This window comes from Etheostoma cragini, chromosome 23 (assembly GCF_013103735.1).
Source record: "Etheostoma cragini isolate CJK2018 chromosome 23, CSU_Ecrag_1.0, whole genome shotgun sequence".
In the NCBI taxonomy this organism is placed as follows: Eukaryota; Metazoa; Chordata; class Actinopteri; order Perciformes; family Percidae; genus Etheostoma; species Etheostoma cragini.
The window spans coordinates 4,030,289-4,047,019 of record NC_048429.1 but is presented as its reverse complement, the minus strand read 5'-3'; the positions used below and the strand labels follow the sequence as shown (position 1 = coordinate 4,047,019).

The following is a 16,731-nucleotide window of genomic DNA, read 5'->3' as shown; positions in this document are numbered from 1 at the left end:
GGGTCAATATAAATTACTTCTTAAAAGGATTGAAAGGATATCTCAATCTTAAGACTATATCACCACAAGGTCTATTTATTTAGTGTTTATTCCACACACTGTCTTTGTGCAAATGTGGGTACTTCAACTACTCATGACGTCACACATTTGCAACAAAGGGCTTCACAATCTGTACAGAACACAATACCCTCTATCAATATACCAATTGCAGAAGGAAAAACTGTAAACATTCCAAAGGCTGACTTAAAGACAGTAGAAGGAGGAACTATACCAGAGTTTAGTATACGTCACTCACAGTGTTGAAAGTACTTTAAAAGGTTTTCTTATTAGTTTCTGCTCTAGTGCCATACCATTTTAATGATGATGCTGAAAAAAGTGATTTGAGCCTTGAGGACCAGCAAACATGTATTTAATCATGCGCAACCCACCCATTGGAGAATTTTCATTTTCCATGCCATGTCACACGGCAGAACAAGAGATAAGTGCTGGGAGTTGAAGTGCTGTGCGCATGCTGCCAATAGTCCCTCTCGCTCTCTCTTTCACTTTCTTGCTGTATTTCTCTCTATCTTGAGAAAAGAAATTCATACAATGTAGTTAATTAGGGAATGATTTTATTGCTTTCTGGGACTCAGGTTTCTTTAATTAAGGAACACAGAAGTGTCTTTCACTGGAAAACACATGCTTGATGAATAAGATAAGGGCTGGGTTCATGCATTCATTTTCACTGTAACTGGCTAAATTACATTCCATCAGGCGCTGTGAGCTTTGATAAAATGCCACAATGAGTGTTGACTGACATGATACTAAAGAAAGTGTTTACATTGTGTTTATTGTGTTTTTTGTTAATCAGACCTATTCTGTTTGGGGGACAAAATAATCTCAGTTTCTTTAGGGAGCTGATTGCCCATTGTGGTGGTTTGCCAGCTTAAAATATGAACCTGTCACATCTCTGAAACTTCCATTACTAAAAGACTGTCTCCTTATCTTACCTTGTGTTTGCATTTGTACATGCGAAGCAAATGATTATGTTTGGTCCAGGTTAGAGGTTTTCAGGAGGATTTTGCCAAAAGAACTGGAGATTTAGGCAGAAGTTCTCTGCAAAGTCAGGCATGCAGGCTCTGTATACAAACATACCTGTACTGCATTCTAATAAGGTACCCTTGGGGGATTATACATTGTAAAAATGGCATTCATTTAAAAAAAAGCTTTATAGATCAGCTATAAGCAATGAAACAGAACAACATTTCTTGCCAGGCTTTGAAAAATCCATTAAACTGATTGGACAGTTTGACTTCCAATCTTGTGGAAAACATCTGCACAGCATCTGGACCAGAATTTTACAACTTAATAACTTATCAACATTTACAAGTATTTCTAAATGGATTACTAAAGCATAGTTGGATCACAATCAAAGGATAAACAGCGTCATTTAAAAATTAAATGTTTCTTAATTTCTACTGTAATAAATCATAAGGTCTGCTGTTATACATGTTAATAAGTCACTAATAAAGGAGTTTTAATCTTTCTGATCTGCAGATGGAAATGTTAATAAGTTCTAAATACATGGAAGTTTTGTCCAGGGCCTTTGTGGCACTTTTTCAGAACCTCAGAGTAAAATCAATCCAGCCAGTCCCCTGGATTTGTTCAGAATCTTGCAACCCAAAAGTAGCACCTATTGATTGATTTTTAAGCTATTTATAGCTGCAATAAATGTATTAACCTCTGATTTATTTATTAGTTATGGTGACTTGTAAACTCTTTATAAATTGTATCCAATTAAAAACTTTGCATGTGTATGAAAAATCTAAATTTAAGTGCTATAATTTGACTTTAAGTGTCCTTTAACACTCAACTGTGTTGGCTACTAAATAACAAGATTCCCAATAGAAAATGTTATGTATCTAAGGTACAAACCCCAAAAACTTCATCTGACACAGTTTATTTTTAAGTACGGTTTCAAGTATTTAAAGGAAACACCATCAGTTTTGGATGGCTCATTTTAAACAAGTTCCATCCAGTGCCACCTCCATCATCACACCTCGATCCGGGGCAAGGCCAAAAGCTGTAGATCCTAAAGTTATTTTAGAGCATCATTCACTGTCACTCGAAGGAGAGTGCTTATGGATTTTGTCAACAGAGCATCGATTTTTCTCCCCTCCTTCTCTTTCTCTCTTCCCCCTCGGACCTCGGCAAGAAACCACAGCTGAATGTTGGTGAGCAAAACCCCAGAGTGTTATATAGACTGTAATTTACTTTTTGATTTGATGGGCTTTTTGGACTTCTTCAGATAAAGTCTTCAAAGAACTTGGCTTATTTTTATCTATTGGTTTGTTATCTATTGGGATGTGTGACCACAATTGGGCTTCTTCCTTAAATCAACCATAATGTGAACTGTCTTACATCAAACATAGATATTTTTTTCTATTTGTTTCTTCAATATTGTATATTTTTCAGATGCGGCAGTTTATATTGCCTCAGTTAGAAGTCTTCCCTTTGCCGTTCCAAGGAGTAAGCACTGACAAGACCAAAAAACATACAAACATACCCAAAGTTGGATAATTTCTCTGTTGTTCCTTTCTATTAAAATGAAGGCTGGGCTGCCAGGTGTTTGGTGTCCGCTGAGTAGAATGAAGGAGCAGCGATTATGACTGCTGAAGGGAGAAGTCTGTTGCAAGGTCTCATTATTTTCAGCCCATCTGGACTTTATGTTGTCTCTCCGCACTGTGTGTGTGTGTGTGTGTGTGTGTGTGTGTGTGTGTGTGTGTGTGTGTGTGTGTGTGTGTGTGTGTGTGTGTGTGTGCGTGTTTGTGTGCGTGCGTGCATGCACCAGGGAGCACTAACTGCTGACTGTAGTTGAGATAGGTGTCATTGTGTTTGCAGCAGGCTGTTGAACTGAGTGTTTTGACGTCTGTAGGTGACCGAGTTGACTGCTGGAGGAAGCAGCAACTTGTATGTCTGTGCCACTCGCGTCAAATTGCCTTTTCGGATATGTCATCTTAAAATTTTATTTTCCTCATAGTTTTCATTTTGAAAGAGCAGGTTATCTCCAGGTCTCGAAAAGTCTTAAAAAGCATTCATTTCAGTTTCCCAATAGACTGGTAATATCTGCTTAAGGCTTGTAAAACTACAAGCTCCCCTCTTCACTAATCTGTTTATCAAATCTACAAATTGCAATTATTTTGTCTATTTATTTCCATTTGTATTAATGGTGTTTCAAATATGTTGTGTCAAGTTACTACACTGAAGATGTGAGATATGAAGTTAGAGATTAGGGAGGTACTATACTGGTGAAACAGTGATGGAAAGTACATTTACTGCACTCAAGTACTGTACTTCAGTACAAATTCAAGCTACTTTACTTGAGTATTTCCATTTTATACAACTTAATACTTCTACTTCATCAAATACCAGAGACAAATATTTTACACATTACTGTACTACATTTGTCTGACAGCTTTAGTTACTTTTGAGATTACATTTTCTTTTCTGATAAACTGAAAAATGTTTCTTCATATATTGAGATAAATATCCTACTACTTCTTAAGCCAAATAAAGTCTATAAAAAGCCTCTTGGATCAGCTTGAATCACCTTTTTATAGATATGAGGTTCTCACAGGACAGCGACACTATACACATACAATGATCCTATAGCATATGATGCATTGCTGTAGATTAAAGTACCCAACCGTACATAAAGTAGTTCAAATGAGCACAACCTTAAACATCTACAGCAGTAAAATCCAACATACACATTAAGGCAGTAGTAATGTCTGATACAATAAACATCAGATACAATAAGAAAAAATACAGACAGGAAACAGAAAGATTACTTTTACTTTTTATACGTTAAGTACATTTTGGTAATAATACATACTTTTAAGGTATGTTCCAAATGTAGGACTTCTACTTGTAGTGGAGTATTTTCATAGTGTGGTCATAGTACTTTTACTTAAGTAAAGTATTTTACTATTTCTTCCACAACTGAACGTGTATTATAACACAAAGTTTAATGCTGTGATGAAGTTATAAGTATGAACAAGCCCAGACTTTGTGTTCAAGCATAACTCAAGTGGAAAACATTCAAAGATTAATGAATATTGTATGTCTCTCCAACCTTCCTGCTGGCAACTGAATGCACTCAAGGGAGAGTTGGCTCTTGGCATAAACACACAACAACAAAGTGACATTTTCCAAACTAAAAGAAGACATAGTTTTATATTTGTTTTTTAGTTTTAAGACTTTATTTTTATGCTGGCTTGAAAGGTTAAAAAAGATACAGAAATCATCAAATTTAGCCTCAAGGTTATAATCCATGATAAACTGTGAAAGCCAGCTCAGTTCACAAAAACGTAATGGCTCAGCTGGAAGGCATAAAAGAAATGTTTTGACAAGGATAAATATAATAAAGGAGATACTATAACTGGGATAACTGGGAAATTGTATTATTATATGACTATGGAATCAGAGTATTTGAAATGAAAGTGACCAACTCGCTGTTGTTCTAAAACGTCCTCTGGACTGAACTCTAAATGTTCAGGTTTAATTTAACCAGTGAGATTAGTCTTTTTTGTACATGGAGCAGGTCTGCCTTTGAGAACGTTTTTTTATCTGCAGTCTGCCTGTAAAACATTTTAAACTTTAATTCCCAACAAAAAAGACTAATTTCATATTGTTTTTTTTAAAGTTAATGTTGTAGCAGAGATCATGTGAAAAATGTGTGCCAAACAGTGAACCCATTTGATTTTAATGCATCATTGGCTTGTCATGGTTGTGCCTCTGTTAATGCCTCTCAAGGCCATCCTGCAAAATTACCACCGCACTCAGTCCCGGCAAGCTCTGTGTTGCCGGTGATTGCCGTTAAAGTGTCAGCTCTCTGTGAATCTTTTGTTCAAATGGCAAGTGGAAAATGCCAACATCTGTTACTTCCAATAAATTGGCTAAAGCTGTTCAGTCGAGTCTTGTCCTGCCAGTCAGGACCGATTGTTGGGAGTCTGGCACTTCATGATGGACCCAGGCACTGGCATAGGTGCTGATCCAGTGTGCCACCTCTGCAGGCAACATTCCAGCTTTTATTTATCCTTTTTGGTACAATCACTAAATTTTGGAACTGCAAATGCTAATTCGGTCCAGTTCACTAAATCTTTGCTTTTACCTGAGAATGATGCAGCAACATTTTATTTATCCCAGAAGCTTGATCCAAACTCTTTTCCCCTTTGTCCTTTCCCCAGTGCCATCATGGGCCATTGTCTCTATTGCCTTTGTGGCTATCATTCTGGTGTTAGCATGCTGCTTCTGCATCTGCAAAAAATGGATATTCAAGAAGAAAAACAAAAAGAAGGGCAAAGACAAGGGCAAGAATGCCATCAACATGATGGACGTCAAAGACGGAGCCAAAACCGAGGTAAAGGCGTTGAACTTTTGTTGCTTCAAATCCAGAAATGTATCCCTTTATAATGCCTTTACTGCCCAAACATTTAGTTTTTGCTGGATCCTCTGTGAAAAATGTTGTGCTAGCAGTCAAAAATGATTAATCCAGAAATATATCTTTATATCAATTATATTCAATAGTATTGAGTGTTTTTATGATTTTTGATGTGTTCACAAGACTTTTTCTTTTAATAGTTTTAGTACTTCTAATACTGTGAACGGTTTGATTGATTACATTTGCAGTAACTCAATCAACACCTTAAGTTGTGTTTTCCCCAACAGTATGAAAATAATTTCACTGCAAAAAAGTCTCTTTTTTATTGCTATAGCTGCTACTGTACTGTATGTATTTGTCTTACGTATTATACCTAGTATGATATTTTACCACTTAATTTAATACATATTTCAGTCTCATTACAGGAGAGTTAATTGAAGTCATTTAAATGGCTTCAGATTGAAGAGTATTTCAATCTCTTTTTTCTCCTACTTTTTGTTCTTGTTCCTGTGTTTCTTTTTGTCATTTAAGGACCCGCTCACATGTTAATGAGTGTGAGTAAGGTTTGCCGTGTAATAAAGTGGTATCCACCCAGAGAAATGACATCACCAAACGATAAAAAATGGGAGGGAATTGGATTATAAACTACCTTTCAACAGCACAGAACGGGAAGCAATGAAACACTGACACTTCAAATGGAGTTACCACACTAATTGCAACAGCAAAGCATCATTATACCGCTGTCCTTGGTGGAATCATGTACAAAGTGTGTTTAATTTGCTACAACACCTCTGCTATCAGACGTAGATCCGAATCGAAGACAGAAACTACTGACACGGTTTTCATACTTCATTACTTATTGGAAAAGAAAGCATAAATTAAGATTCAAATGCTAAAGACACGTTTATTTTCTCATGTAACAGAGAACAGCGTTACCAACCAGCAAGGTCAGTCAAATACCTGCAGCAGAGCACATTACTTGTGCTTGTTAGAAGAGAATATTTTCCATTAATTTCAAATATTCTGGCTGCCTTAGGACCATGTTATTTTCATTTTCAAATTGCTCTTAATCAAAATAAAAGACCTGTTATTGATCGTCCTAATAACTAATCTCTGAGATCGGTAAATCTGGCACTTCCGAGGCAAACGGTCATTTCTCCTGGTGTGCCCAGACTCTGGTGTGTTAACTCCTGTGTGTGGTTGTTTTAATTTGTGTTTCTTCCTTCTATGTCCTCCTTATCTGTGTTGTGTCTGATGACTGTTCGGGATGGTCACTGGCGGTAGGTTCCAAATTGATGTTGGATCTTCTTAAGCCTGCTGCTCTGATGTTTTTTTTATAGCCTCTTGACAACTTACTCCCAAATATATGTAACTACGCATACAGTACATGTATATCTGCTGTATATATGTGTGTACAACTTGCAAATGCACATATATATGTATGAAAGAAACACTGGGTGCGCATTGACAAGGTTGAACGATGCTGATTTTGTTTGTGCTGAGCTGAAGTCTCCTGCCTTTTGAATCTTTAATTTACACTTCAAATTAGTGGCAGCGAACAAACGTTGAATGACTAACTACCTAAACAAAAGGTTCTTTTGAAAGTGGTGATGAAAAGGAAGCTTTTGACTTACAGTAGCATGTACATCTGTCAAGTCAGGTTAAACAGATGGTACCTTTTCTGAAAACAGATGCGGAGACATTGGATAAACCTTATAAAATCATCAATCATCATAAATATTTCTTCAATCATTTAAACCTACTCCACATTTCTCTCTAAAAAACACTCAATTCAGATTTTCTCCCAAAAGGCAGAGACCAAAGTGGCTCAGCGGAACATTATAAAACCAATCAGTGTTGTTCAGCCTTTTGCTTCCACATGAGCAACTTGACAAACTAATAGGAGCAGGCCCGATGTAGAAAACCCTTTTTACCGACACCTACCCACCCACCGCTGGCATGATGCTTCTAGCAACCATCAATGTAGGGGATAGCATAAAAGCTTTAGGGGTTATGTTGACAATGTGACTGTATGTCTTGAGGGCATAATCACGAGAGCACTGGTTTGTACGACAGAGAATGCTCTGCATGCCTAACGAACGAGATAACTTGGAAGGCAACTTTTGACGCTGAATGAATGACCCTGAGAGCTAGTCTTTGCCTCTTCAATCGCATGTTGGTCTTATGAAAAACTCCTCCACCCCACCACCCTTCCTCTATTCACCACCAATGCCACCACCTGCTACCCCTAGCTCAGTATCAGGCTAGCAAAAAAGGCAACTGCACTTCTCACTCTCTTCCACTTCAGACTCTTCCCAGTTGATATGTGTTTTTGCCGGAGACTTGATCTGCCTGCCCATTGCTCTCATCTCTGGCGACATCATTTGATCTTCCTCTCTTTAGACTGAAACACTCAGAGATTGATAGAAAAGCATCATCAGGGGACCAGGCCCGGGGCTTTAGTGCATCGCAGAGCATGTCCTGGTGTTAACTGCTATTGTGTTTTAGTGCTTGCTTCCCCCCCCCCCTGTTTTTCCCCTTATACACCATAAAACAAGTGGCAGCTTTTACAGGAGTAGGTCCATTGGCAGGACCTGGGCGGGGAACGGCTGGCTGGGTGCTAGCACCAACAAGAAACTGGCGACACTGACTCTTGGTGGGTGTCTCCTTCAGGCCTTGAAGGATGAGGAGGATGCTGAGACAGGGCTGACTGAAACGGAGCAAGAGGCAGAGCCCAAGGAGGACCAGAAACTGGGCAAATTACAATACTCCCTGGATTACAATTTCACCGAGAATACGGTAAGGCTCTGTTCTCCAAATCTCTCTGTGTGTGTCGTTGTTGCAAAAGGCCCTCCTTCGTAAGTATGGTCATGCCCAACTTCTGAGGGGGGTCCATTTTTTTCATTTCTCCAGGGATCCAACCCAGGTTTTGCACAACATTCTCCTTTTGTTGCGTTACCACTGCTATAAACACAGTTTGCTCACTGAAGCTTGAGAGCAATCTCACAGGGATATCATGGTGGTTGAGTTTCTGCATACGCAACTGAGCCATGTGAAAAGATACAGTACACTATTGGGACTTAGTTCGCCTCTGAATTTGTTTCTTTCTTTCTACTTGATTGAAAACAGCCCCTGCAGATACCCATCTGCTTTATTTTTTCCAGCGGCTGAGTTTTAAAAAAGCAGAATGAGGAAACACATCAGCCTCTTGGCGCCAGATGTTGTGTGACAGATAATAGACACGGTGCGTGAACAAAACGCTGTCCCTCACTGTGCTAGCTAACTCCCCATTATAAACAGAACTGACAGCCGGAGATTAGACAGCAACACTGCTCCTCTACACACCGAGTCACAAACTGGCAAAGGTACATCTCCCATCTCCCTTTTCTACACAACAACAAAACTTTGATCGGGACAATAATGTTCTAATGCAGTTTGTTCCCCCTTCAGTAACCCTTGCAATATTCATCAATACACAGAGTCAATGATTATGCTAATACAACTCAACACCATCAGTCAACCAGGCCCCTATTTCTTTTAGAAACAAAATGACAAAATATTTTTTATTATATGAAAAGGGGATATTATGTGGATAGCATTTTACCAAGGGATCTTTTAATTTAATAGGAGGCAGTGACAGGTCTCTCTTGATTACACAGGTAATAGGATCCACAGTGGACAGACAGTTTTCACACTTTGTGACAGTGACCTACGAGAAGCCGCACACGTCTAATTACAAGAAGCTCACAGCAGACAGAACTAAAAATCTGGTGAGGCAGCCTCTCGTTTGACCCACTTTCAGCTCAGTGACGAACAGTCCAGAGTCACAGTGGCTTTCAGGAAATGTTTTTTATTATTCCTGAGGTGTTGAGGCCCATGCAATCAATGTGAGCAACACACACTGACACGTAATTGGTTTAATGTCTTGGCTGTGGGTTTCTTTATAGAGTAGAAGGTGTGTGACATTTCCTTTTTTACTTAATACATGACAGCTGTTGAAAAAGAGATGATATTGTGGAGAACAATGATTGGGATCATTTACAGTTAGAGATGATATTTGATTACCGTTGAAGCATGAAGATCGTACTTTTGTTCTGTTCAAACCAAATGTCCCTGGAAATCACGTTTATAAGGGATGATTCTACACCACACGGTTTAGGACCAGAGTAAGCTCGATATGTAATGCTCAATGTGTGGTCCGACCTTGACTAAAGTGTATATCTCTGCCAAAAGGGTACACTCAAAGTGATCAGACTTAAGCAAGCTCAGAATTCCCTTGAGAATTCACACCTATTTAATAGAGAAGTTAATCATGTCAAGAAGGAATGGGCCCATTTTTTCCTAGAAATTTGCATAGAATTCAGGGGGGATTCCATCTAATTCCGGTGATTTTCCCTTTTAAATATTCTTTACTGCCTCCCTTAATTCCTCTATAGTAATTAATTCTATTTGTCCAAGTTAGCTGATTCTTTTAGTGATAGCTGAGGCAAGTCGAGCTGATTCAACGAGCTGTCACAGTGGGAGTTATCCAAAGTAATCTCAGATTCATACAGATTGTAATAGAAACTCTGAAAGGATTTATTTATTTCGAAAAGGTCAGTTCTTATATTACCATCTGAAGATTTAATAGTAAGAATATCTGCAAAATAGTCACTGGACCTTAATCTCATAGCAGGACGGTGACTAGGTCTAGCATCCTGAAAGTAATGGCACTGCCTTGGTCTATAAATTAGAAATTCAGATGTTGTTCATCTCTTTCTTGATTAGTGATTGTTCTAAAGCTATTTGCTCAGTAAAATTAGTTTGCAACAATGAGTCTAATCTGGTGAATTCAGTTTCAGGGTTTTGTAGTTGAAGGGACGTAGCTTTGACAAAGTTTTGCGCGGTATTGCTCCTAATGAAAACTTTTATTGCTTCCCACAATGTCCTGGGGTCTTCTACAGAGCCGACATAAATGTCTGCAAATATCTGAAATTCTGCTATAAACTGAGTGAAGTAGGATTCATTATTCAGCAAAGAAGTATTAAAGCGCCATCTAACAGCACGTTAAGACAGATGGTCTAGGGTGGTGGCAAAGAGAACTCCCTTATGGTCAGAGAGTGCCATTGGGATTAATACTGCTTTATCAATTGAATAAAATAATTGAGGGGATGAAATCTACCTGAGAAGAAGGAAGAATCCTGACAGGTGGGATTAACTACACGCCAATTATTTCTAAGCCCCAAGCTGCTGGCCCATGATTTCTAAGCATTTGTGGTGCATTGTTTACACTGAAAGTCGGTCAGTGATCAAATTATGGACCCGGGGCAGCAAAAAGGAATAGCGGCCCATAATTCACCTGATTGCAGCAGCAATTGGGTTATTGAGGAGGAGTCACTAGCCTAGTAGTGCCCTAGACAAATTCTCATTAGCTGGAAAGACGTTTGGTTTTGGTTATTGGACTTTTTGTTAAACTGTCACCAATTAGCCCCACATATTTTACACACCAATTTATCTAAACATCTGAAAACACACCTCAATTAAGATCCTGCCATAAGCACTTTAAAATAATATAATATTGAGATTGCAAAAGAGACTTTACCTTTATGAGAGATCTGTCGGTAAATGCTCCACCCTGCCGAGAAAAAAGGGAAACTGGTTTGTGTGTATAGAGACTTAGACAAGAGTGTGAAAAGACGTGCAGAGATTAATGTCAGGTCCTTGAAGGCAAAGAGTCTCAGCTTTGTTTTTGTCTGTTAACCACCACAAATCGCTGGTGCCCCTGGTGTTGATGATTCTGGGTTTATACACTAATGAGAAGAAAAGATTTAGTAAAAGATCCAACTCACTCAGGGAGCAATGACGCGACTACATCAGACAAATACACAGCAAATGAACCACAAAGAGCCCCCTCAGCACAGCAGGAAGAGAATTATAATGTCATTCCCACTTTCAACATGATTACCATATTCATTGCTCTTTTTGCAGGTCAAGAGGAAGCCTCTTGCATTGTGTCCATTCCAGAGTATATGAATTTGGCAGTCATTATTAAGAAGAGATGAATTTCAAAAAAGTAATAATTATATTTCTTTTCATTTATAGTTGCTGCTGTAACACAAAAAATTCCCATTTTTTTGGGATCAATAAATATCTATCTATCCTCTATCTATACATCTATTATTTATTTCAGAATTTCCTTGAGACAGACAATTTCTGAAATAACATAGCTGCTTCTGTAAATATTAGGAAAGGGACTATTGGTTGTCTTTGGAAGTGTTTGTATGAGCATTGGTGGAATGTAACTAAGTACATTTACTCAACTACTGTACTTACTTACAAATTAAAGGCACTTTATTTGAGTAGTTTCATGTTATGCAACTTTATACGTCTACTTCACCATATCTCAGTGGAAAGTATAGTTCTTTTAACTCCACTGTGTCTGGCAGCTTAAATTACTTTTTAGATTAGTGTTTTACCTTCCTGTCCAGTGAAAATCCTGTATCTCAAGATGTGTTGATACACTGAAGGATGAAGTGTTCCTTTATGTGCTAAGACAGGGGTCTTCAACGTTTTTTAAGCCGAGGACCCCTTAACTGAAAGAGAGACAAAGCAGGGACCCCCTACTACATACTGCATATTGTATTAAATTAAGCTGTGCATTAAACTGGGCTTACAATAACGTTGAGGTTAGCCTGAGCCTTTTCTAAATAAATGTTTTGCATAGAAAACTAATCCATTAAAATAGCCTAACAATTATGGGCATGATTTTATAAATCATGTTTCAATGTTTGACATACTGTACATGTGGAACAGTAAATCCTTAGGATCAGCTGTAACTGAGAGACTACCTTGCCGATATGCCAGTAAACCTATCAGCTGTGGGGAGTTGTATTTTCAAATATTTAGTTTGATTCATGTTAAGACTTTTTAATTTTTGAAAAAACTTTAAAAGATTAACAATAATTTGGAGGCCCCTTGCTTTGACTCTGAGGACCCACTAGGGTTGCCGGACCCCCTTTTGAAGATCATTGCGCTAAGAAACTTCTCCTATTTCTTAAGTTAAATAGACCATTTAAAAAGCATCTTGGCTGCTGGAAAATGCATCGTCACTAAGCTGAAAATAGGGCTGATTTTACTATCACCATGAAAAGTTCTTTTTTTAGAGATATGTGATTCTCACAGGACAGCGACGCTACAAACATAAGATGAATTTATGAAGGCATTGCTGTAGATTTAACTACCCAACCGTGACTATAAAGGAGTTAAAATCAGCACAACCTTAAACATCTACAGTAGTAAAATTCAACATACACATCCATGTAGAATTAAAATTAATCCAGAAAAAGAAATAAAAAGGAACATGTTACTGCATAAAGAGTACTTTTACTTTCAATACTTTAAATTTAGAAGGTAATACTTTTACTTAAGGTGTTGAATTCATGTAGTGGAGTATTTTTATAATTAAGTATTGATACTTTTACTTAAGTAACTTTGTCTGAAAACTTGTTCCACCACTGTGTATTTGTGTGTGTGAAGTGCTCAGAGCAGAGCCATGATGCATTTGGGACAAAGCCGTCCAAGATGAGCTACCAAGGGCTCACCATCCTGTCCTCATTCTGATCAGTGTGCAGCTCACTGGACTGAAGAGCGACACACAAACAGAGAGGGCTGAATACCAGCAGCCCTCTGCCTGAGTGCTTAGTTAAACAGAAACACCCACACAGATGTGCAAACACACAGCCACAGTTTTTTTATTTTATTTAGTTTGGCTCTCAAAGGTGGAATGGTCAATTGTCAATGTAATACTTCTAATTAGTGTTGAAATACTAAATTATTTGATTACTTTTGAAGTAAGAGGATCCACTAACTCTGGAAGTGTTTTCCCCCATTGTTATTGTTCTCCTAAAATATACTTCTAAATTAAATATAGATATCCTTCGGTGTAGATTAGGGGTGTCAAACTCATTTTAGTTGATGGGCCATTCACCCGTTAACCAATCCAGAAAGATCCAAAACTTTATCTGCCACAGAGTTTCTTGTCAGCTTGATGTTGGCAAACTCAAGTTGCTTCTGCTACAACAGCGTTTTAAGGCCATTGTAGGAAAACAAATAATGTTACGGACCCGGGAAAGAGGGGTAATATTCTGAGGAAAAAATAGAGTTTCTATGATTAAAGTAAAACATTTACAGACAAAAAAATTGAATATTCTCTGAGGTTAAAGTGGTAAATTTGGATTTGGAATTAATTACTACTCTACAATTTTCACATTTTACAATGTCATCAAGTGAGCCTGATTGAACCCTTTGGCAGGCCGATTCAGGCCTACAAGCCGTAAGTTTGACACCCCTGATGTGGAGGATTCGAAGTGTGAATTTGTCAAAATTCTGTCACAGTAATGTTTCATATATTGAAAATGGAAAAAAAATGATAAGGACTGCTTGGTGACACAACGATAACAACTACATTTGTAGATTGAAGATGTCACCTTGGACTCACAAAATGTGGAATGGATGGTTTCTGTGAAATTTTATAGTAAAAATGATTAATTGAGAAAGGAGTTGATCGTTTAGTTGATGTTAAAAGGCTAGAATGCAAATTGCACAGTGGATACAAGAAATAATACAGTTTAAATAAAATGGTAGCAGTTGGAAAATTATATTACTCAGTTATTGTAATGAAAGCTGCTTTTAAAAAGTCTTTTACTTAACCCAATGTTAAGAAAATTAAGGCCAAGTGAATATAGCCAGAGCTCAGTAGACTCACAGTTGGGGACTTAATAAAATTTGAGAAAAGATATGCATATTTTTACTTTCAGGAGTGTTCTCCGCTTGGTTTGATTTTAAGCAAAGGTGTTGAGTTGGGGTTGTAAATGTCAACCATAGTTGTTGTTTTTTATTTTTTTTTATTTATCCAGGTTAGTCAATTGAGAACAAATTCTCATTCGCAACAACGACGTGTCACATTCACATAGTTACATATTCATACCTGGAAGCTGCCCATTACAACCACAGTCTGATCTGCTGGCCACTGAGCAGCTCCACTCAAGCGGTTGAAGTTAAGGGCCTTGCTCAAGGGCCCATCAGTGGTAGTGATGATGGAGGGACAAGCACTGCTCTTTCACTTTCCCCACCCAGATTATTTTTTTTTTTAACCTCGCTTCTTTAACTTTTAGGCCAACAGTGCCCAAAGATAGAATCAGCTGAAGCAGAAACAGACAAATGAACATTTCCAACAACTTAACGTTCTTCTTTTCTCTTTTCGGAAGAACCAGTGCCTCTCACAGTAAAACTGAGCCTTGTTTCTACTAAGCAGTCCAGTTTAGTTCAGTTTGTTACACATTAGACAGGTTGTTTTTGCATTTTCATTGTCAAAAGTTGTGGATGGTACCAGTATGGCTCCATTCCGTCCTGTTTTATTGTTACCCCTCTGTTGAGGTATCTAGAACTCTGATCTGCTACTAAAGTAGAATCTTGAAGCACTGCAGTTTGCTATTGGTGCTGTTCCTCTGCATCTTTGGGGATAAAGGAATACAGTGAGACCTCGAGCATTGAGAATTTCTTACCATGTCCACCATAACAACCTCACCTATACATATTTAATAGAACCATCTGCAGCAGAAACCCAACACTGATCTAGTTTTTAGGTACATGTCTGTATGGGTTACCTATGGTTCTAAAGGTACTATACCATAAGTGTTTGATGGAAATTCAGCTATGGTGTGACATGCTGTGTCTGCCACAGACTGCGCTGATGGATGGGATGGAAATCTGTAGGACAGCATGCTAGGATGATTTGCTACACTCCAAATCCAAGTGCCACTTCACAGCAATACAGTGCAAAACACGATTGCATTTAGACTCAGGTAAATGACAGCAAGAATAATTGTAAATCTTGTATTTACCCTCTGAGGTATGTAAAGTGATCTCAATAAGCTACACACAGATGTGCAATCATCAAATGATATTTATTTCAAAGGGGTCCGTTGAAATCAAGAAAGAATCTCATTTCAGTGGTTGCATTGCATTTTCAAGGCAATGTCAAGAAAATGTTGTGCATAACCTGACGAGCAGTTTATTAATCAAGGACAATCCACACCTTCCATTATGTTCTCGTCTTGTGTTCACTGTTGTTGTTGTGTGTGTGTGTGTGTGTGTGTGTGTGTGTGTGTGCGTGTGTGTCCGTGTGTCTGTGTGTGTCTGTGTGGTACGTTTATACATGTAGAATCCATCTAATGAAGACCTTTCCCGACTGGAATCTCACAACCATTCAAAGCAGATCTGTACATAGAGTACTACTGAGATACTGTATAATATGGGAAATGGTTACCATTAACCTGTACCATACACATGCTTAATGACAGCACTGTAGTTGGGGTGTTGGTACTCAAACGCAGATATTAAAGGCCTAGTGTGTAACGTGTTTAGTTGTTTATTGCCAAATCCGCATTGCCTATTCACAAACTTGTCCTTTTTCATAAATATTTACCACAACTATCAATTCCAAGTATTTCTTTTGGCTTGAAATTTCACATATGCATTCGCATGAACTGGAGTAGATGCTCCATATCCATGCACCACCTTAAAATACGTTAGCCGGTAAGGGAGATACAGGAGTTACTGCTTTGCCTTTTGCGTTTTTGCTGTCACATGATAAACTCACAGGTGCTGCTAATGCTGCTAATGGGTATTGCTGCTTACCGCAAGTTTGAAGAAGGAAACGTGGAGGACCACACGTATTACAAAATCTAAATTTCAGGAACAGGAGTCTTCTTCTTTGCCCAGAAAAAGAAAAAGGATACTGAAAAGAGCCCGAGACCGTCTTTTTGAAACGTGAAGGCTAACCTTGCTGCAATACATACTTTGAAATGTGTGGTGCAAGAGAGTTGATTGCAATATATGAGAAATTCCTACACATTGGAGCTTTAAGAACAGTCACTTGAGGTACATTCAGCTCCTTGGAGTATAAGTTATGTAAACAAACAATTTTTCAGGGGAAGAGTTTCTCTAAACGCAGAAATAAGCTCATTAGTCAAATTAAAAATGAAACCTATGTGTGGAAGCAAATAGCCAGAGTTTTTAAATCTGAAGCACCGGATGGAAGCCAAATACCTTAAGATGCAAAGATGGAACCGAGATTAAAATAGAAACATCAATGACAAAGACTTAAAAACCTACAAGCTCTGCAGGGTCACTTACTAGCCTAGCTAAATCTTAAGCTAAACTACATATTTACATGTAGGGCTGGGCAATATGACAATATATATTGTATATACATGTATTTTTCTATATTGTATATCATAACTGCATTAAGCCAACATTTGTCTTTCTGT

General features: G+C 38.1%; 1 protein-coding gene across 4 annotated transcripts in view; it reads left to right on the top strand.

The window, feature by feature from the left end:
- Nucleotides 1–16,731, top strand: part of syt1a (synaptotagmin Ia) — a 165,752-nt gene that overhangs the window by 126,065 nt on the left and 22,956 nt on the right. For 3 of the 4 annotated variants that reach the window (XM_034863585.1, XM_034863584.1, XM_034863583.1), the window contains 2 exons: nucleotides 5,229–5,401; nucleotides 8,096–8,221. In XM_034863585.1, coding sequence (XP_034719476.1) covers nucleotides 5,229–5,401; nucleotides 8,096–8,221 — 299 coding nt within the window. The remainder of the gene's footprint in view (nucleotides 1–5,228; nucleotides 5,402–8,095; nucleotides 8,222–16,731) is intronic. The other variant, XM_034863586.1, reaches the window with a different exon arrangement.